The sequence below is a fragment of the Enhydra lutris genome, unplaced genomic scaffold (genome assembly GCF_002288905.1).
Source record: "Enhydra lutris kenyoni isolate GAN:26980312 unplaced genomic scaffold, ASM228890v2 scaffoldscaffold20, whole genome shotgun sequence".
Taxonomy (NCBI): Eukaryota; Metazoa; Chordata; class Mammalia; order Carnivora; family Mustelidae; genus Enhydra; species Enhydra lutris.
The window spans coordinates 32,087,167-32,107,635 of NW_019154104.1; the positions used below are offsets into that span (position 1 = coordinate 32,087,167).

Sequence of the window (20,469 nt, forward strand, 5' to 3'; positions counted from 1 at the left end):
CCTCCACGTGCCACTGACGTGAGCTCGAAGCCCAGCGGGTGCTCAGAGCTGCTGTCACTGCTCGCCCGGGCGGGAGATGTTCTGATGCCAGGGCCGCGCCCCGCCTCGCGCAAGCTGGCGAGGTCTGGTCCCGCAGAGCTACTCGCCGCCGCTATGGAAGAGCACGGGGCGTGCACAGGGAGTCCGGCGGCGACGAAGCCTCGAACGGCAGCGGCCTGGGACGCACCACACTCAGGCACTTCCGGGAGGCTTAGCGCGGCCGACAGCGGCAACTAATCTCCAGCTTTCGGGATCTTGCCACAGGGATGGGTGTTTCCTTTTTTTTTTTAAGGTCTCCTAACGTCACTTAAATGTTCCCAGCCTTACTGATGACCACTGAACACTGTGAATTGAGTTTACAACAAAAACTTGAAGGTAATAACTTGGTGTTTTATCCCTTCTTCAGGGCAGTCTCAAAGGGTTTTTTTGCTACTAATTTTCATAATTTTCTTATGTTGCACAGGAAATAAAAGAGTTTCCCCTCTAAAGGCAGAGTATGGGGGAAAATACAGACACCATTTTCCAAACAAAAAATGCTTATGAAAAAAAGAAAAAAAAAACAGAAAATCTGAAAACAAAAAACCCCTCACCCTATTAACTTGGGTTGAACCAATCAGGCCTCGGAAACAAAGGAGAAAGCCCCCAAGCTCTCTGCTGTAGGTAGCACAACAGGACATACCATGGTCTGCTTTATGTTTGGACCTTACTTCTAACCAAAAATCTCCCCGTCTCATAATCGTTCCAGCGTCCTGTCAGCCTACGTCTGTATCTAGATCCTGAAAGACCTGCACCCCAGTGCTTGCACAGCCCCCTTAAAAATGACAAAAGCTGCCCGTCACTTTCTGATTTAAAAACCCCCCCAAAAACCACACAACATACGGATAACGATCCAAATGGAAAAGTTAATGTGCTGTAATGACATTTGTTTCGCAACATCAAAAGCAGCAGATACTGAATATAATTTGCTTAAACCATAAAAACGGAGACTGAAATCTGCATGTATAAATCACATCTAGGCTCCGCGAACTGACAGCTCTCCACAAACACGTAGAAGTATACATAAAGTGCAAAACAGGAAGTACCACCCGCGAGACGGCAGCGTCTAGTACTCCCACTCGTCGGACTTCAGGTCCAGATAGCTGAGGATGTTCTGGGCGAGCTTCACCGCCTGCTTCCTGGCGGCCTTACACCTCTCTTCTCCTTGTGGGTCCACGGCGTCCAGGGCCAGCAGCTGCTTCGTGAGCAGCTCTTCTAGCCGGATGTAGTTCTTATCGGTTCGGTTCCCATCAAACGAGAGAACTTCGCCCTGGATCTCGGACAAGTTGCCCAGGATGTCCCAGACCGCTTTATGGGCTGGGTGCTCCTCGCAAGCCAGCGTCTTCCTCTTCTCCAGGGCCTCCTTCAGGTCAATATAGGTTATCAAGGTTTGCACCTCAATGACCGCCCTCCTCCGAGCCTCCCGGATGCAAGGGTTTTTCTCGAGACTGACCTCATCCAACTGCCCGATCAGAGCCTGCAACTCCATCTTGGAGCTCAGGTACAAGTCGGGAGGATTCTGTGCTTGAAGAAGTTCATTTTTTATTTCTCTCATTCTCTTGAGGACCTTTTCTATTTTTAAAATGGAATGATTCTGTCCCAGGTCGAACGCGTAAGTAGTATCTGCTTCCTCTTCCAAATCTAAATACTTCAGTAATTTGTTGATATCTTCCACCACCTCGCGCCGGTAGTTCCTGATTTCCGTCCGCCCGCACACGTCCAGCGCGTCCAGGTCCGCGATCAGGCCCGAGAGCACACAGGATAGGTGCCTGCAGGTCTCGTTACTGTTCACTCCCATGAGCAGTGCGATCAGGGTGCCCCTGGCCTTGTTCACCTCACACATCACCGAGTTGATTTTGGCAACGGAAGGATGGGCGTCCTCGGAGAGCGGCAGAGAAGGCTGCTTCTTCACGCAGTCTTCAATGATCTCCTGCACCGCACATATTTTGGTTAAAGTGTGATACCTCGCTTTCCGCAAGGAGATCTTCCCTCCCGTTTTGACGTGTGTCAGCCTCAGGATGATATCCTGGATGCCTTCTTCAAATTCGTCAGTCACACAGTTGCCCCCACTGTAAAAGGGCACAATCTTCTCCTTCACCAGGGACTGGGCTTCTTTAAAGATGTTCTCTATTTCGATCCGGTGGGGGTGGTTTGCGTTCTGCTCCAGCTCTTTGAGAAGACGCTCTGTTTCTTGGGCCGCCCTCTTCCTCGCTTGCTGAATATCTCCTTTTCCTTCAGTATCCACAGAATCTATTTCAAAAAGTTGTTTCGTTAGAAACCTCTCCAGTTTCTTGTAATTCTTGTCATCTGACAGACCACTGAAGCCAATTACTTGCTGTTCTATGCTTTTTACTTCCTTTTGGATTTCCTGAAGCCTACTGATAGCAGGATGTTGGTTTCCCATATCCATACTTTTGTTGTGTTCGGTTTTACAAGCACTATAAAAAAAAAATTGACGAGAATGCCAAATTACACAACATTGCTACAGAAAGATAACCGTATACTCATTTATTCTGAAATTCTCTTTAAAAAGATATATTCGGGCGCCTGGGTGGCTCAGTGGGTTAAGCCACTGCCTTCGGCTCAGGTCATGATCTCAGGGTCCTGGGATCGAGTCCCGCATCGGGCTCTCTGCTCAGCGGGAAGCCTACTTCCCTCCCTCTTTCTGCCTGCCTCTCTGTCTACTTGTGATCTCTCTCTGTCAAATAAATAAATAAAATCTTTTAAATAAATAAATAAATAAATAAAAAGATATATTCAAGAAAAAGGGCCCATCATTACTGCCATCTAAGCAGCCATACTCAAGTAGACACAGTGACTAATCCACTTTGCTAAAAAGCGCCTTCACACAGCCGTGATTAAGAGCAGACAGGAGGGGTGCTTGGGTGGCTCAGTCGTTAAGCCTTTGCCTTCAGCTAGGGTCATGGTCCCAGGGTCCCAGGATCAAGCTCCACATCGTGCTCCCTGCTCGGCAGGAGGCTGCTTCTCCCTCTCCCACTCCCCCTGCTTGTGTTCCCTCTCTCGCTGTGTCTCTATCAAATAAATAAATAAAATCTTAAAAAAATAAAAAAGCAGATAGGATACTGCAGTGGGGAATGAGCTGGAGCTCTGAGCCTGTGAATGTCCTGTGTCCTCAGCCGGAGCAGAGTAGCATCTGTGCGCACGAGGTCAACCCCGTTTGGAAACAGTACAGGAATCTCAGGTAACGTTAACCTCGGCCCTGGTTGTTGGCAGGAGCTGGGCACCTTTGTCGACATACAACAGCAGCTCGTTTCACCTTCAAAGCTAACCGTGCCATCCCAGCACCTCCCTGGCCCAAGAGCTATTCCTAGTTTCCAGAAAAAGGAGCTCTAGGTCGAACAATTAGCAGCAGTCACCCCCCAAGAAGTCCCGCTTCTGCGTTCCTCCCCACCCTTCACTGCTAAGCGACCGTTTCTCCCCGCCCGCTGAGTCGCTCACAGATTGTCCCTCCAATGGAAAGGAAAGGCGACTGGCACCGTGTTCAAAGTACCACCTTGGCCTCTGGAGGGCTAGGACCTCCCCAGGCCCCACCATACTCCCTTCCCCACCCCCCACCCGTCAGATGCGACAATCCATTCATTAGCCTCCCACTGAGAGGCCGGAGTGGCTCAACGCATCCCCCCAAGCTCTGAGTGTCTCCCGCCGGCTCACGAGGAGGACGGACGATCAGCGGACACCAATCCCTTGTGGGTGTCCCGGCCAGGAACAGGCCTCCGGAGGCCCCCAAAGGGCGGGCTGCCCGGCTTCCTTGCCCCCTTCTCGCCCTCCCCTGCCAGCACTTTACCCAGAAGAGATCTAAGCTGGTTTGGTCTTGGTTTCCCGTGGGTGAGGTGGCGAGGTGGAAGGTCAGCCCTTTACGGGGTGCGGCACCGGAGCTGGGCCCCTAGCTGCATCCCTCTCACCCCTGCCGGCTAGGTCTGAACCCGGCGGCCGGTGAAGGGGCCGGCGGTGGCGCGGCAGCTACTGGCCAAAGCGGCCGCTCCGGGGGTCTCACTCGGACCCCCGATGCGCCCGCCGGCCCTGACCTCACAATGGCCCGCGCGGGGAGGGGACGGCCGCGCTCGGCCGGGCCGCCGAGCCCCCCGGGCGGGCGGAAGCCCCGAGAGGGGGGCGAGCGGGCCGGCCCGCGTCGGACGCAGGCAGGACGCTGTGCCTGGCCGAGACCCCGTCCGGCGGGCGCGGGGGGCGCGCCGGCGCAGGGGTGGTTCGCGGGCCCTCCCGCCGCCGCGCCGCGCTTACCTGTGCCGCCCGCGCCATCGCGCGCTGCGCCGCCGACGCCCCGCGACTCCGCCGCTCCCGCCGTCGCCCTCCCCGCGGCCCCGCCCCGGGCCGAACAGCGCTCGCCCTGGGAAATCGTCCTCCGGCGCCGCGCCGCGCCCGCGCCGAGCCCGCCACTACCGCTTGACCCCGCCGCCCGGAAAGGCCCGCAGCGCAAGAGCAGCCACCGGCCTCCCGCCCCCGCGCCGCGTCGCCCGCGAGGCCAGTCTTACGCGGGGAAAGCGCACGGTCGGCCGCGCCGCTTTCTCCCGCCGCCTTTGCGACCGTGCCGTAAGGCAGCCCCTCGCGCCGTCGCGGCTCTGCCGTGCGCTGCGGCCGTCGGGGGACGTTGGCCATGGCGGCCCTGCGGCCTTCGAGGAGGGTACTTGTCCCTCCGCTTTGCCGCGCCTTCGCTGGCCCCGGCTGTCAGCTCGCCCCCGAGCGCGGCGCGGAGCGCAGGGATGCGGCGTCCGGCCGGGTAAGCGGGGGTCCTGCAGAGGGCGGGCCGGGAGGGTGAACCGCCAGTGGCGACGGACCCAGGGACACCTGTGGGCCCCACACCCCTTTGTGCCCGGCTGCGGCGTCAGCCGAGCTCTCAGGGAGCAGGGCCCGCGGGGGGCGGGGGCGCGGAGAGGGAGCAGTCCGCCGCTTGAGGGGTGCCCGACCTCCCGGCCTCGGAGCCCCCAGGTCTGGAGGGTCTGGCCAGAGCCGAGGGTGTCGCCGCCAGCCCGGGGACTGTTGACAGAACCTACGCTGTTGCGGCGGAGGCCTCTGGCGAGTGTGTACGCACCTTCTCTCTTCTCGAAGATGGTTGTTAGAGTGGAAGAGCGCCTCATGGGCGCAGCGTGTTCTGTCGTTTTGGTCTGCGTTTTGACGTCCTCCAGATTGCTAGTGGCTCCCTGCAAGCGGTGGCACACCTCGCCGCGGCTTGTGGGAAAACCGCTCGGATAGTTTTCCTTGCCCGGAAGCTGCATACGTGCGTGTCGCGGATGGCAGGTTCATGTCCATGCCTGCAGCGACAAAGAATGACAGTTCTTACTAGTCGCACGTCTTTGGGGAGGGATGTTGTGTCTGCGGGGTCCTGGGCTTTGAGTCCAGCCTCCCGTGACAGTGCTCCCCGAGGTGCGGAATGGGCTGCAGATAAGCTGTTCAGACAAAGCCCACCTCTGCCAACAGCCTGAGGATGGAGGCGGGAGGACCTGCGGTAAAGAGGGCCGGTGAAGAATTCCAGAAGGCGTTCGCCTGTACATTTTCATTTCCGCGAGTTTGTTGCTGTTAGCATGCTTCTGTAGACCCAGCTTCCAAGTTCCGTCTAGCTTCCAGTTTCGGCAGGAAGTTAGCCGGAGGACTGGTCACCGGCTCAGTTCCCTGTTACAGCGGCCGCAGCTGTGACTTATATTTCCCGCAGCATAGAAACCGGCAGCGTCTCGGTCTTTGGGCAGGAGCTTATTCTACATGTATTCGAAACCGCATCTACAGCTGCCCGGAGGGTGAGAACTTACTTTAGCTTATTCCAGAACTAGTGCTGGAAAAAAGAACACACAAGGGGCTCCTGGCTGGCTCCGTCGGTGGAGCATGCAACTCTCGATCTGGGGACTGGGAGTTCAAGCCCCCACGTTGAGTGTAGACGTTACTTAGAAATAAAATCTTGGGGAAAAAAAAAAAAGAAGGTAGAACCCACACACAGTTTTCTTTATTGCTCCCTAGCCTTTGGTTAAAGCAAATCTTACCGTGGGTCTAACCCTCAGGGTGAGACCTTCCCATTGTAGTCCCAAAGTGACTAGGGAGCTGGTGTCTAAGCCTGTGACGGTGTTGATTGTGATGATGGGGAGTAGCTGGCCCAGGACTCAGACCTCGTCCTGTTCTAGCATTGTGACCTGTGGTGTTGTGTGTTTTTTGTTTTTTGTTTTTTAGGATGTGTGCCCTGTTATGCTACGTATGTATGGAACTTAAAGGAACAGTTTACTTTAGGGCATTATGTGTTCCTTTGTGTTCGGTCTTGTCTTTGAGTGTTTGCGGAGTACACGGCTGGTTCTCCAGATAATTAAATTCCTGCAGCACGGAGAGATTGTTGTCTTTCAGACTTTGATTTTAAATGTTAGGTCTTCTCAAAAGTAACATGTTGTAAACCTTCTGTTTTCTTTATTTAAGTAGATATATTTAAATCCTGTACGTTTAGTTCACACAGCATATTTTTAATTAAGTTTTTAAATTTAATTCCAGTACAGTTACCATACGTGTTATTAACTTCACGATATAATACAGTGATTCAGCACGCCCACACGTGACCTGGAGCTCATCACAGGTGTGCTCCTTAAGCCCCATTCCCCACCCACCTCTCCCCTGGTAACCATCGATTTGTTCTCTGTAATTTAAGAGTCTGTTTCTTGGTTTGTCTGCCTCTTTTTTCTTTCCTTTGCTCACTACTTTTTTTTTCTTTTCTTTTTTTAATATTTTATTTATTTGAGAGAGAGAGAGAGTATGAGAGGAGAGAGGTCAGTGGGAGAAACAGACTCCTTGGCGAGCAGAGAGCCCGACGTGGGACTCGATCCCAGGACTCTGGGATCATGACCTGAGCCGAAGGCAGTAGCTTAACCAACTGAGCCACTCAGGCGCACCTATTTATTTACTTATTTTTAAGATTTTATGTATTTATTTGACAGAGAGCACAAGCAGGGGGAGAGGCCGAGGGACAGGGAGATGCAGGCTCCCTGCAGAGCAGGGGAAGCCCCATAGGGGACTCAATCCCAGGACTCCAGGACCATGACCTGAGCGTAAGGCAGTGGCTTAACCAACTGAGCCACCGAGGCGCCCCATCTAGTTTTAGAATAAATAAATAAATTACAAAACAAATCAGCTCTTAAATTAAGTGTTCTCTAGTCACTTCACACCCCTTTATTCTTTACCTATGGAGGTTACATCTTTGGCTCCTAAACTTGTTTACACATTCGGAAGACTAAAAAAAAGATGTGATTGGTCTGGGATGTGGCCCTGGCGTCAAGACACTTATTTATTCTCTTGGCTTGGCTAGTTTCCCCACCCTCTCCCACCCAGGTTCATTGAAGTATGACATCAGGATTTTATGGGGGTGTCTAATATGGGTCACAAGTTAGAGAACCGCTGGTTACGTGATATGCCTTCATATTCGCTTGTAGTCCTGAATCTCATTAACATAGTAATAATTAACATTTATTGAGCATTTGCATGCCCCGCTCTGAAAGCTTTGCGTAGTTTTTAAATTTTATTTTATTTTAAAGATTTTATTTAATTATTTATTTGACAGAGAGAGAGAGAGAGAGAGAGAGTGCGTGCACACAAGCAGGGGGAGCAGCAGGCAGAGGGAGAAGCAGGCTCCCTGCTGAGCAGGGGGCCCAGTGCGGGGCTCCATCCCAGGAACCCGGATCATGACCTGCGCGGAAGGCAGAGGCTTAACCAACTGAGCCACTCAGGAGCCCTGAGCTTTGCATATTTTAGTTTATTTATTTTCACATATCAATGAAGGAAATGCTTTTATCATCCCCATTTTACACATGAGAAGATTTAAAGTATGGACAGATTGAAAAATATCCTCAGGATCACAGTGCTTGCACATGGGGAGTATCTGTGTTGTACTTCCTGTATCTGGAAGATAATGAAGTAAAATTTTTCTTCTAGTAATTGTGGATAAAAAAAAATAACAAACACGCCCTCAGTATGGAGAGGCAATATTTACAAATGAACAGTAGATGTACTGATCCCCTGTTTTGCTTACATTTGCATTAAAGAGAATGATCTTCAGCCCACACCCCCAACACACAAGTGTAGATTCCCAGTAAATATGAGGAAGTTAAATGCCAGATAAATGAGAAGCTGGTGAGAGGATTTTAAAATTAACATGGATATTTCTAGTATTTAAAAAGCTTTCAATATGTTTGTTGGGAAAAAAATGAAAACTGGGGCAGAGGACTTTAAAATCCTGTGGTCAGGGGCCCCTGGGTGGCTCTGTCAGTTGAGCTTCTGACTCTTGATTTCAGTTCAGGTCATGATGTCAGAGTCCTGGGATTGAACCCCACATCCTGTCAGGCTCTAGGCTAATGGGTGGTCTGCCCGTGAATACTCTCTCTTCCTCTCCCTTTGCCCCTCCCCTCTCTCAAATACATACATAAATCTTTAAAAAAGTTATATGATTAAACTCCATTATTCTCAAGACAAGGGCCCAGGGCCCAGAGAGGTGGAGTGACTGGCCTGGTGTTACCCAGCAGGGCTAAAGGGAGCCATTCTCACTCTCAGTCTGGTGTTTTCGTTTCCCCATGTGCTTTTTCATCAAGTGAAGCAATTACAGGGTTTCCCCTTATTCTGTTAATGTGCACAGTTGCACTCATTTCTTTTCTTGTTACTTACAGGAAATTTAAAACATGCAGAATGGGCCTCTTGGGTGGCTCAGTCATTAAGCGTCTGCCTTGGGCTCAGATCATGATCCCGGGGTCCTGGGATCAAGCCCCGCATCAGGCTCCCTGCTCAGCAGGAAGCCTGCTTCTCCCTCTCCTGCTCTCCCTGCTTGTGCTCCCTCTCTCACTGTGTCACTCTGTCAAGTAAATAAATAAGTACAACAACAAAAAAAACACAACCATGCATAAATGGAAGAATATAAAGAATTGCTCCCTGTACAGTTAGCTACCGGGGGTGGGGGGTGGGGTGTTTTATCACATCTTTACCCCACCCATCCCCCTCCCAGATCGTTTTGTGGCAAATACCAGAATGCATGTTTCATTTGTAATTGTTTCCATATGTAATAACTAAAATATTAAAATTCTTTAATTCCAGCAAATATTCACTGTTCAGGTTTTTCCAATTGTGTTAAGGATGCAAAGAAAAAAAAGAAAAAAGGATGTAGACAAGGTCTGCACATTGCAGTTGATTGATATTCTCTTTTTTTTTTTTTAATTTATTTATTTGACAGAGAGAGATCACAAGTAGGCAGAGAGGCAGGCAGAGAGAGAAGAGGAAGCAGGCTCCCTGCTGAGCAGAGAGCCCTATGCGGGGCTCTATCCCAGGACCCTGAGATCATGACCTGAGCTGAAGGCAGCGGCTTAACCCACTGAGCCACCCAGGCGCCCTGATTGATATTCTCTTAGTTCTCTTTTACTCTGTAGGTTTTGATCATCCTCTTCCGTTTTTCAAAGCAGTTTATTTGGGAGCAGGGGCAGGATGTGTCCTGTGGAATCCCCACAGTCTGCACCTTGCTCTTGGCGTCCCCCTGGTCTGATTTATGTCCTTCCATCTGTGTGTTTTCTGTAAATGGAAAGCTGTAATCGAGAGCCTTGACCACGTTCACATTTGACTTTTTTTTTTTTTTTTTGAGACGACTGCTTCTCAGTTGGGGGTTTGTCTTCTTCCCTTAGGATTGACTGATTTTCTTTTTTTTCTTTTTTTTATTTATTTATTTATTTTTTTTTTTAAAGATTTTATTTATTTATTTGTCAGAGAGAGAGAGAGGGAGAGAGAGCAAGCACAGGCAGACAGAATGGCAGGCAGAGGCAGAGGGAGAAGCAGGCTCCCCGACGAGCAAGGAGCCCGATGTGGGACTCGATCCCAGGACGCTGGGATCATGACCTGAGCCGAAGGCAGCTGCTTAACCAACTGAGCCACCCAGGCGTCCCGGATTGACTGATTTTCTGATGTTAAGTTTTCACGCGCAGTATAAACGCGTTTGGTCCTGATGTGCTAGTCTTTTTATGTACTGCTGACTGTGGTGTGCCGATCTGTCTAGCCTCTGTCTGGGTGGGAGATGGGGGACTCCAGCCCTCCAGAAGGTCAGACTTTCAGTTCCCATCTCTGACGCGTCTGGATGACAGACCGGGAAACACCTGCAGGAGCGCTGAAATTTGCCAACATCTGCTCCTTTCATCTTCGCCCGCTGGTTACCCCAGTGGCCGATAGTGGGACACTTTGACTCTGGAGCTTTGTGGCACGTACGGCCCGTCTGGGAAGGAGGCCTTGGGGGAAAGTCTTCCATCCCAGATCCTGGCTTGGGGTGGTGCGCAGCAGAGTGGGAGCGTGTGGGGAGAGCTCGGGGGCCTGCTGGAGGGCCCGAGGGATGGAGAATGCGGCTGGGCCTATCAGCAGGACAGAGCCCAGCGCGGGGCTGCCTGGCTGGCAGTTTGCACTCGGGAAAGTGCGGAAGGTGCGTGCCCGTCTGACAAGCAGGTGCACACGCGCTCCTTCCTCTGTGAAGGGGGACGAGGGCCCGCTGCTCGCCGGCCGCGCTGCTGCGAGGTCCCGGCTTGTACCGCCCGCCTCCCGTCCCGCCTCTCATCCTGCTGGGGCGCCTGCGCCGCCCTGAGCTGGCCGCCCTGAGCTGACTGCGCTTTACAGGCCGATGCTGTGAGAACCATAAATTACAGTGATTACTCTGACCTCAGAGACATTCTGCCTTTTACAGAAGGACTTTTTCCTCCCCAAGCCCCTTCTCCTCCCTTTTAAATAGCAGCCCTTGGATGTGCAGAGACAGAACGTGTATTTATAGGGGAGAGCGGAAGAGGGGCCTCTGCCACAGTTGAGATGGAATCGCTGGGATGACAGCGGAGAGCTGAGCACGGCGACACAGCCCGCCCCTCGCCCGCAGCACGTGCGCCGTCGCGAAGCTACAGACGAGGAGGACCTGAGCTCTCCTGGGGCCTCTTTGAGCTGCCTTCATCCCGTGTGGGTCGCTCGGAAGAGCCGTGAATTGTCGGGGTGACTCCTTGACACTTCCTGATACGCAGCCTGCAAGGAGAGGCTGGGGTACGGGTCTGGAAGGTGGTAGAACTGGTGAAGCATGGTTGGGGTGACACCTGTCCATCTGTCTGCGTGCTGCTGTCCGCCAGAACCCTCGGTCAGCTTGGGGGAGGGGGGGCCCCCGGCTTGGGATGGAAGTCCGCAGGGGTGAGCCTGGGGTGGCCGTCTCTGTTTCCACCCACTTGGTCCCTTTGTCTGAATCACCTTTAGTTTCTAAGACTAAAGGCTTTGGGGCAAAAGCCCAGAAATATTCGTGGAGGGTTTTTCTTTTAAAGGCTTTTTCTGAAACAGTGGAAACCACAGAGATCACGTATTGTTCTTAGAACGTGGATGAAATGTTAAAGATCGGCGGCGCGCCGTCTCGCTGTAGCTGAGAAGGACTGTCGGGCCAGGGTAGTATCAGATCCGTGTCCGATGACAAGCAGCAGTTTCCGGGCTTAGGGAAGCAGATCAGGGTGTCTTTCTGCCAGCAGGGCCCTGCTGCTCTCTCCCAGCAAGCAGGAATTCCCGTCTGTGGAGTCGCCGGCCCTTCATCTGGAACTTTCCACCTGGCTCTGTCTCTTGTGAGGCGTCCAACTGCGTGAGAGAAGCACTTCAGAAGGACGAGGCCGAAGTAAACATGATCCAGTGTGAGATGTCTGAACCCGCAGGAAGAAATGAATGTAGCATGAAGTCCGACCGAGCACGGCTAGGACGCAGCAGTCCACGGTCTGTTGGGGACCTGCAGCAGTCGTGGCCATGCAGGGGTGACGGCAGTGGCTGGGCTTCTCCCATCGTGCCCCCCCCCCCGCCCCCGCCTCAGTCCGCCTGTCAGTCTGGCTCCCACATCCCCTGCAGGTCTGACCGGTCCGCCTACACCAGCCCTGCCCTGTTCTCCCACTGTGTGTGAATCTTGCTCCAGAATGCTCACCGAGGTTCCGCTTCTCTGACTATCCAGACTTTGGAAAGTCTGGAAACTTGTCAGGAACTAACAGTTAACCATCCTCAAGAACCCCAAATATATGGGCGCCCGGGGGGCTCAGTCATTAAGTGTCTGCCTTCGGCTCAGGTTATGATCCTGGGGTCCTGGGAACAAGCCCCACATCAGGTTCCCTGCTCGGTGGGAGGCCTGCTTCTCCTTCTCCCACTCCCCCTGCTTGTGTTCCCTCTCTCGCTGTCTCTGTCACATAAATCAGTAAAATCTAAAAAAAAAAAGGATGCAAGATGTAAGGGACACCGGACAGTGATGGTATTCGGCGCCTCAGAACTTCTGGACATTGCTGCGGTTCAGTAATTCCAATCTCTGACTTGTTGGCTGTCCTTCCACCAAACAGTTCATATAAATTGAGCTTTTTTTTTTTTTTTAAAGATTTTATTTGTTTATTTGACAGAGACGCAGCGAGAGAGGGAACACAAGCAGGAGGAGCGGGAGTGGGAGAAACAGGCTTCCCGCCGAGCAGGGAGCCCCACGCGGGGCTCGATCCCAGGATGCTGGGATCGTGACCTGAGCTGAAGGCAGATGCCCAATGACTGAGCCACCCAGGCGCCCCTAAATTGAGCTTTTTGAAGATGGAGTGGATTTCTTGCATAAACAGAGAGAGAGTCAACAGGAATGATTAAGCCTGGGAAGAACATTGTTCTGACAAGTGTGGGTCCCGACTGGAGAACAGACAGACGCAGCCGGGGCCGCCACGGGCTCACGGTCTGGTGCGAGAAGCAGGAACGAGCAAGAGCTGTGGGGAGCCTCGGGAGCTCCTGGAGACCTGTCCTTGAACCTGAGGTCTGTGACCATGAGCAGGAGGGAAGGGTGCAGGGAGAACGTGCACAGGGTCGGGAGGGACTGAAGCAGGCTGGGGTGTCACTGAAGGAGGCTCCTATGGGTGGGGGCAAAACCCCAGACTGCCAGGCCACAGGAGGGGTTCGACTCTGTCCCGAGGGTAATGAGTAACCACTGAGGTTTTAAGGGAAGGGGGAGCATGGTTTAATGGGGGTTTGGAGAGATTGCTTCGCTGTCTCAGTGGGTGTGGAGCCCGAGTAGACGAGTAGACGGGAGGGTGTGGTCCCCAGGCAGCTGGAGCGGCTCAGACCAGCCCGTCCCAGAATTGTCGAGGGGACGGAAACCCGGTGCTGACGATCGCTGGCTCACACACTGTGAGCCTCACTGCAGGAGAAGCTGGGTGCGGCTGTTTGAATACTTGAGTCCCGGTGTGTGTGGGGAAATGCCACGGTTCAGTGTCGCCTGGGGCCAGGGCGGAACCCAGGCCAGAATTGTGCAAAGCTTATTGTTCCAGCCCTAGACACTAAGGCTTCTCAAAGGATCGCATGTGACTCTTTCTAACTTTGATCAGAGGTCTTGCCTCTGCGAGAAAGTTCCAGTTACGTAAGTGAAAATACTGGCCGCGATCCTGCCGTAAGCTAACTTGAAACAGACGTTGTCAGTCGCCTAGTGTCGTGCTGCAGAACCCCAAAGGTGATAACAGGAGAAGTGTTGGGGGAGGCCGCGGAGTGTGCTGAGAGGCATTGCTCAAAAAGTGAGGTTAGTTGGCAGATCTTTTAAGGCAAAAACCGCACAGTTAGTTTTAGAACTGTGTCTTTAAAAAAGTTTTTCCTTATTCTTTTTTTTTTTTTTTTTAAGATTTTATCTATTTATTTGACAGACCTCACAAGTAGGGAGGCAGGCGGAGGGGTGGGGGAAACGGTCTCCCCGCTGAGCAGAGAGCCCGATGCGGGGCTCAATCCCAGGACCCTGAGACCATGACCTGAGCCAAAGGCAGAGGCTTAACCCACTGAGCCACCCAGGTGCCCCTGTTTTTCTAATACATATACACTTAAATGTTGGCTTGCTTCTAGAAGACATACAGGAAACAAACTTTGCCATTATGTTGATAATTTTGGAAGTCTGTTGGGTTTCATCTGTTTTCTCATAAATTGTATTTAGGAAGATGAAACCATTCTAGATATGTGAGCGAATGGTGTGAGCTGTGGTTCTCCACGGTGCTGGGGGTGGGGGTGGGGGGGACATGCCGCTTTCCAGGCCACTTGGCATCTGGTATCAGAGAAGCAGTAGGTGCTAGAAAGGGTGGTTTGATCCCTTCTGTTCTTCCAAAAGGCCCAACCTCAAGCTCCTGGTGAAAGACACCCTCCCTCTCCCGGGAGGGAAGGAACCTTCTTGATTAAAATAATTCTCATCTTCCTCTAGTCTCCCATGTATTTCAGTTACTTTTCCACAGTTGGTGCTTTTTGTTCAACCTGGTGTATCAGCCCAGGCCACTCTCTGGGTCTTCATTTCCCCTGGGGGCCTGGGCACATGTGAGACTTGGGTGTCTTTTTTTTTTTTTAAGATTTTATTTACTTATCTGATAGAGATCACAAGTAGGCAGAGAGGCAGGCAGAGAGAGGAAGGGAAGCAGGTTCCCTGCTGAGCAGAAAGCTAGATGCGGGGCTCAGTCACAGGACTCTGGGATCACGACCTGAGCCGAAGGCAGAGGCTTTAACCCACTGAGCCACCCAGGTGCCCCAAGAGACTTGGGTGTCTTGTGTGGATTTGTCTTAGATCAATTTAACTCTCAGGTCCAGCTGCAGACCGCAAGGGGGGTATGCGAGGGAAAGCTCTGCCTTCTGCACGGTATAAAACTGTAAATATTTAAACTGCTTTTTGACTACATTTCCATAAATCTTCTTGAGTAACCTGGTTAAGGAGGTGTGCAGGGTGTTATGCGCCCTGTTGAAGAAAGGCAGTGGGGAACTGGGGTGACCAGGCGAGTGCATTTGTGGTGGGATCCAGAATGGGGAGTGTGTGCAGGCACGTGTTCAAGGACGCACTTAGCACTCACACCCCACTGTAAAGAGAGCCACTTGCTGCGTTTTCAGGAATTTTGCTAATAAATGGCTGTTACTGATAATTATATACTGAAATAAATTCTATTAAAAGCAAAGAGGGCGCCTGGGTGGCTCAGTTGGTTGAGCAACTGCCTTCGGCTCAGGTCATGATCCTGGGCTTCCAGGATCGAGTCCCGCATCGGGCTCCCAGCTCCTTGGGAAGTCTGCTTCTCCCTCTGACCTTCTCCTCTCTCATGCTCTCTCTCATTCATTCTCCCTCAAATAAATAAATAAAATCTTTAAAAAAAAAAAAAGCAAAGATAATATGTACTTAAACTCTATCACTTCTGTTTATTTTACTACATTTTACAGTGTTCTCTGCTTGTGAGGTTGTTTATGACTGTTGTATCTACATGGTAGAAACACCATATAATAATAGGCTGCTCGAAACTGTCCATGGTGGAGGTATTTACACCATGGAAATCCCCAAATGTGCTAAACCAGGGCTCAATTTATTACTTGGTTGATTGACTTGACCTAGGGAAGTGAGGGAGAAAAGCTAGGAAGAGAGCTTGAATTAACAGGTGTGTCTTGTCTGTTACCATTACACTGTGAGACGCCCCAACTGAGGAAGTACTCTTCTAGCGTTCAGAAACAAATTTCTCATGTCGTTGGCAAATATGGCTTGTTTCATGTTTATCTTGTCCTTTTTTTTTTTTTTTAAAGATTTTATTTATTTATTGGATGGATCACAAGCAGGCAGAGAGGCAGGCAGAGAGAGGAGGAAGCAGGCTCCCCGCCTAGCAGAGAGCCCGATGAGGGGCTCGATCCCAGGACCCTGAGATCATGACCCGAGCTGAAGGCAGAGGCTTAACCCACTGAGCCACCCAGGCGCCCCTTTTCTTGTCCTTAATACCGAGTAACCTGAGTCTCAAGTGCGCTGACTGACACTAGCACTCCCAGGCCTGGGCCGGCCAGTAATAGATTTCGGCGGAACTCAGCGAAAGAAGGCAGTGAGAGCGCTTCCCGCCTCCGAGGACAGCGACGGTGAGAACAGAGGTGCTGTACGGAGGAGTGCTGACAAGGACGCAGAGGACACGGAGGGATGGGAACCCTGTGCACACTGGAGGGAACGTGAAATGGCGCAGCCGCTCCGGGAGAGTTTGGCGGTTTCCGAGGTACAGCACAGAGCCGTGTGAACCAGCAGGCCTGCTCCCGTGTGTGCGGCGCGCGACAGTCGACCTGAGCGGCTGCAGCAGCACTGGCCGTGATCGCCCGAGGGGCGCCTGGGTGGTGCAGGCCGCCGGCGTCTGTCTGACTCCTGGTTTCTGTGCAGGTGGTGGTCTGGGGTCGTGGGATCGAGCCCCTGTCCGACTCCGTGCTCAGCTGGGCGTCTGCTTGGGATTCTCTTTCTTTCCCTCTGCGCCTCCTGCTGGTGCGTGTGTGTGCTCGCTGGGGCGCGCTCGCGCTCTCTCAAAAGTAAATAAACAAAATCTTAAAAAAAAAAATTAGCCCCCAGATGGAAACAATCCAGATGTCCTCAGCTGATGAATGGATAAAACAAATGTGTACATCCATGCTATGAAGTATCCCTCAGCCATAAAAAGGCATGAGGTACTGATGTGTGCTACAACGCGGGTGAGCCTTGAGAGAAGGACGCCTGGAAAGAGCACAGACTGCACTAGTCCATGTACGTGAAATGTCCGCGATGGGCGAATCCATTCAGGGGCAAAGTGGGGCTTTGGTTGCCAAGAGCTGGGGAAGGAGAATGGGGAGTCCCTGCTGGGAGAGACAGCCGCCTTCTTGGGGCGGGGACATGTTCACGATTGGCAGTGGTTGCACATCTCTGGGAACACGCTAGAAACACTGAACTGCATTCTTTAATGGGGCTAATTGTATAGTATGTGAATCATTTCTCACCAAAGCTGTTGTTAAAACGATTGATGAGAACAGTTTGTAAGAATCAGTATACCTTTTGGGGCGCCTGGGTGGCTCAGTGGGTTAAACCGCTGCCTTCGGCTCGGGTCATGATCTCAGGGTCCTGGGATCGAGTCCCGCATCGGGCTCTCTGCTCAGCAGGGAGCCTGCTTCCCTCCCTCTCTCTGCCTGCCTCTCTGCCTACTTGTGATCTCTCTCTGTCAAATAAATAAATAAAATCTTTAAAAAAAAAAAAAAAGAATCAATTGGCTGTGGAATTTATGAGGAAGAGTATCGTAGTTCATTATTATTTGTGAAGTGTGTGCCGCACATCCTGGTACCAGCCAAGTTATGATCTTCCATGTCCCTTAAACACGTACCAGCTCACTGGTGAGGGGCGGCCCCACCGAGTCCTCACCGTTGCCCCGTGCTACTCTCTACTCCGCGGGCTTGCAGCCCCCAGATCCACCCCCAGCCACAGCAGAGAAAGGCTCCTGGCCCCTCTGCCCCCACAGAGTCCTTGCATCCCCCTGGAGCAGGCCTGGGGTTGAGGTCCCTCCTCGCACCCCTCTGGGGGCCTCCTGTGTCGTTGCTCTGGAAATGTTGAATTGCAGGAACATCTGCACATCTATCTTGGCACTTTTCCAAGCATATTTTTTCTGTGAAATAATACTTTAATCTGTGATCATTGACATGCATTTAAGTTAAACATTTGTATAACAGGCTTTGAGTGACCATTTTCTCAATTTAAATTCAATGAATCAGCGTAATGTGTTACTGGTTTCCGAGGTGGAGGGGGGCGATTCATCAGTTTCACAGAACACCCAGTGCGCGTCACATTGATGTGCCCTCCCTAATGCTGTCACCCCATTACCCTGTCCCGGCACTCCGCACACGTGGTTCTTCAGCTCACTTCTCAAGGGCTGAGTCCAGGGGCCTGAGTGAATGTGCGCCCACACTGGGACAGGAGGGTGCGGACGAGACGTGGAGCTGAGCGTCCGGGAGCGCTTTTGCTGGGGCCTCTCCTTCCTTCCCTGTTGCTCGTGCCAGGTGGGCCGTCATCAAACCCCGCCACATTCTGTGGGCAAAATGATTAGCTTTTATTTCTGCTTTTCCCAATTAAATTGTCACTGAGTAGCCACATAGACAAAAAATCTGCTGTAGGTTAACATTTGCGAGCCCTGCATCTGTTCTTAGTTCCTTGCATCTAGAAATGGGGAGCCTGACGTACTGAGATGCCCTGAATGCAGCGCCTTCCCGAGGGAAGAGGAATGTTCATCATGTTCGTTGTGATATTTTTTGGGGGTTTGTAAGTTTTAAGCATTCATTTAATTGACTTTGAGGTGTAATTTGCATACAGTGAAATGAATACACCCATTTAAAATGTCCATTTGGTGAGTTGTTTTTTTTTTTTTTTTTTTAAAAATTTTTGTTTTTTTTTTGTAAGAGTTTATGAAAAGGCAGGGGGGGGGGGGGGGGGGGGGGGGGGGGGGGGGGGGGGGGGGGGGGGGTGGGAAGCAGGCTCTCTGCTGAGCAGAGAGCCCAGTGTGGGGCTCGATCCCAGGACCCTGAGATCATGACCTGAGCCGAAGGTGGAGGCTTAACCCACTGAGCCACCCAGGCGCCCCCTTGATGAGTTTTGACAAATACGAATCTTTGCAGTTTTCGCCCCAGTAAAAGAGTGAGGCCCACCCCCCCATCTAGCAACCACTGATCTGATTTTTTCTGGAATGCCGCACGATGCAGTCCCAGAGCACATGGTCTTCCGTGCCTGGCTCTTCCAGTCTGTGTATTGTTTGCTGACTCCTCTGTGCTCCTTTCTGTTGCTGCGGGGAGGGTGCATGGGAGACACTCTGTTATTGGAGGCAGAAGGCAGGGTCAGTAGTGTGTTGTTGTTGTTTTAAATAACTGTAGAAGAGATTTCTAGGGGCACCTGGGTGGCTCAGTGGGTTAAGCCTCTGCTTCCCCCTCTCTGCCTGCCTCTCTGCCTACTTGTGATCGCTGTCAAATAAATAAATAAATAAATAAATTTATTTATTTATTTTTTTTAGAAAGGAAGGTTTAGAAGAGATTTCTAAATTGAGTGGTATTTTCCCCATGAGTTTTGGTTACATTGATCTTTTAACGGGCAAATGGAAGGCTAGTCTTTTGATTATTCAAGTGATCTTTTTATTTTAATACCGAGTTTACTGAAGCCTAGTTTATATACAGCAATACTCACTGCTGACAGAGGTGTGCACCACACTGCAGTTCAAGGTAGAGAATGTTTTCATCAGCCCAGGAAATTCCTTGGTAGTCAGCCCCTCCCTCCACCCCAGTGCCTGTCTCCCCACAGGGTCCTATGAGTAGAATCCTATGGTATGCAATGTCTTTTTTTTTTTTTTTAAGATTTTATTTATTTATTTGACAGACAGATCACAAGTAGGTAGAGAGGCAGGCAGAGAGAGAGGAAGGAAGGCAGGTTCCCTGCCAAGCAGAGAGCCCGACGTGGGGCCCGATCCCAGAACCTTGGGATCATGACCTGAGCTGAAAGCAGAGGCCTTAAACTGAGCCACCCAGACGCCCCTGGTACGCAATGTCTTGATGGTCTTGATGTGGCTTTTTCAGGGAACACGAAGCGTCTGAGATTCACGTGTGTTGCATGTAGTTCTCTGCTGTTGAAGAGCACCCGTTGTGTGGACACGCCGTGCTTTGTTTTCCACTCACCAGGCTGTTTCCAGCTTTGGGCAGTTATAAATAAAGCCACTTCTAGCAGTCACAGACGGGACAGGCATTTCTGTGAACACGCGTATTTGTTCGTCTGGGATGAGTAGGAAGGAGCAGGTCACTGGGTTGTGTATGAAGCGTGGTTGCATTCCCACCCGAGACGTGGAAGAGCTCACGTGGCCCGCGTCTTCAGCAGCCCTGCAGCGTTTCTGGGCACTTCCGGGGCGGTCTTGGCCGTATTGAAAGATGTGTGGTAGGCGCGTGGGTGGCTCAGTGGGTTAAGCTTCTGCCTTGGGCTCAGGTCATGACCCCAGGGTCCTGGGATCGAGTCCCGCGTCCGGCTCTGTGCTCAGCAGAGAGCCTACCTCCCCCCCCCCCCCCCCTCTCCTTCTTTGGATCTCTGTTTGGCAAAAAAAAAAAAAAAATTTTTAAAAAAAAAAAAAAAGATGTGTGGTGGTACCTCATCGTGGTTTGGATTGGCATTTCCCCAAGGACAGTGATGCTGGCCATGCTTTATGTGCTTATTTGCCATCTATATCTCCTTGGAAGAAAGTTTTATTTGGCTGATTTGCTCATTCTTTTTTTTTTTTTTTTAAGATTTTATTTATTTATTTGACAGAGATCACAAGTAGGGCAGAGAGGCAGGCAGAGAGAGAGGAGGAAGCAGGCTCCCTGCTGAGCAGAGAGCCCAATGTGGGGCTTGATCCCAGGACCCTGAGATCATGACCTGAGCTGAAGGCAGAGGCTTAACCCACTGAGCCACCCAGGCGCCCCTGATTTGCTCATTCTTAAATTGGATTGTCTGTTTTCTTGTTATTGAGTTTTGAGAAATTTTTATATATTCTGGGAACAAATCCTCTTTCAGATTTGCGTGTGTTTTCTCCCAGTCTGTGGCTTGTGCTTTTGGTGTCGTAGCTAAACAGTCATTGCCCAGGGTAA

The 20,469-nt window shown here is 51.5% G+C and overlaps 2 protein-coding genes across 6 annotated transcripts in view; one reads left to right on the forward strand and one right to left on the reverse strand.

Moving 5' to 3' along the window:
* Nucleotides 1-927: 927 nt before the first annotated feature.
* Nucleotides 928-5,424, reverse strand: LOC111148528 (BCL2 associated athanogene 5). Of its 3 annotated transcripts, none has more exons than XM_022505156.1 (2): nucleotides 5,144-5,424; nucleotides 928-2,513 (listed from the first exon to the last, which is right to left on the reverse strand). In XM_022505156.1, the coding sequence occupies exon 2, from the start codon at nucleotides 2,483-2,485 to the stop codon at nucleotides 1,142-1,144; it is 1,344 nt and encodes a 447-aa protein (XP_022360864.1). In that variant the 5' UTR covers nucleotides 2,486-2,513; nucleotides 5,144-5,424; the 3' UTR covers nucleotides 928-1,141. The 3 variants fall into 3 exon arrangements, with proteins under 3 accessions (XP_022360864.1, XP_022360866.1, XP_022360865.1); XM_022505158.1 differs by lacking the exon at nucleotides 5,144-5,424 and adding an exon at nucleotides 4,336-4,353; XM_022505157.1 differs by lacking the exon at nucleotides 5,144-5,424 and adding an exon at nucleotides 3,881-3,963.
* Nucleotides 4,685-20,469, forward strand: part of LOC111148529 (apoptogenic 1, mitochondrial) — a 28,083-nt gene continuing 12,298 nt past the window's right edge. For all 3 annotated transcript variants that reach the window (XM_022505159.1, XM_022505160.1, XM_022505161.1), the window contains exon 1: nucleotides 4,685-4,831. In XM_022505159.1, the coding sequence (XP_022360867.1) occupies nucleotides 4,709-4,831 (123 nt within the window). In that variant the 5' untranslated portion in view covers nucleotides 4,685-4,708. The remainder of the gene's footprint in view (nucleotides 4,832-20,469) is intronic.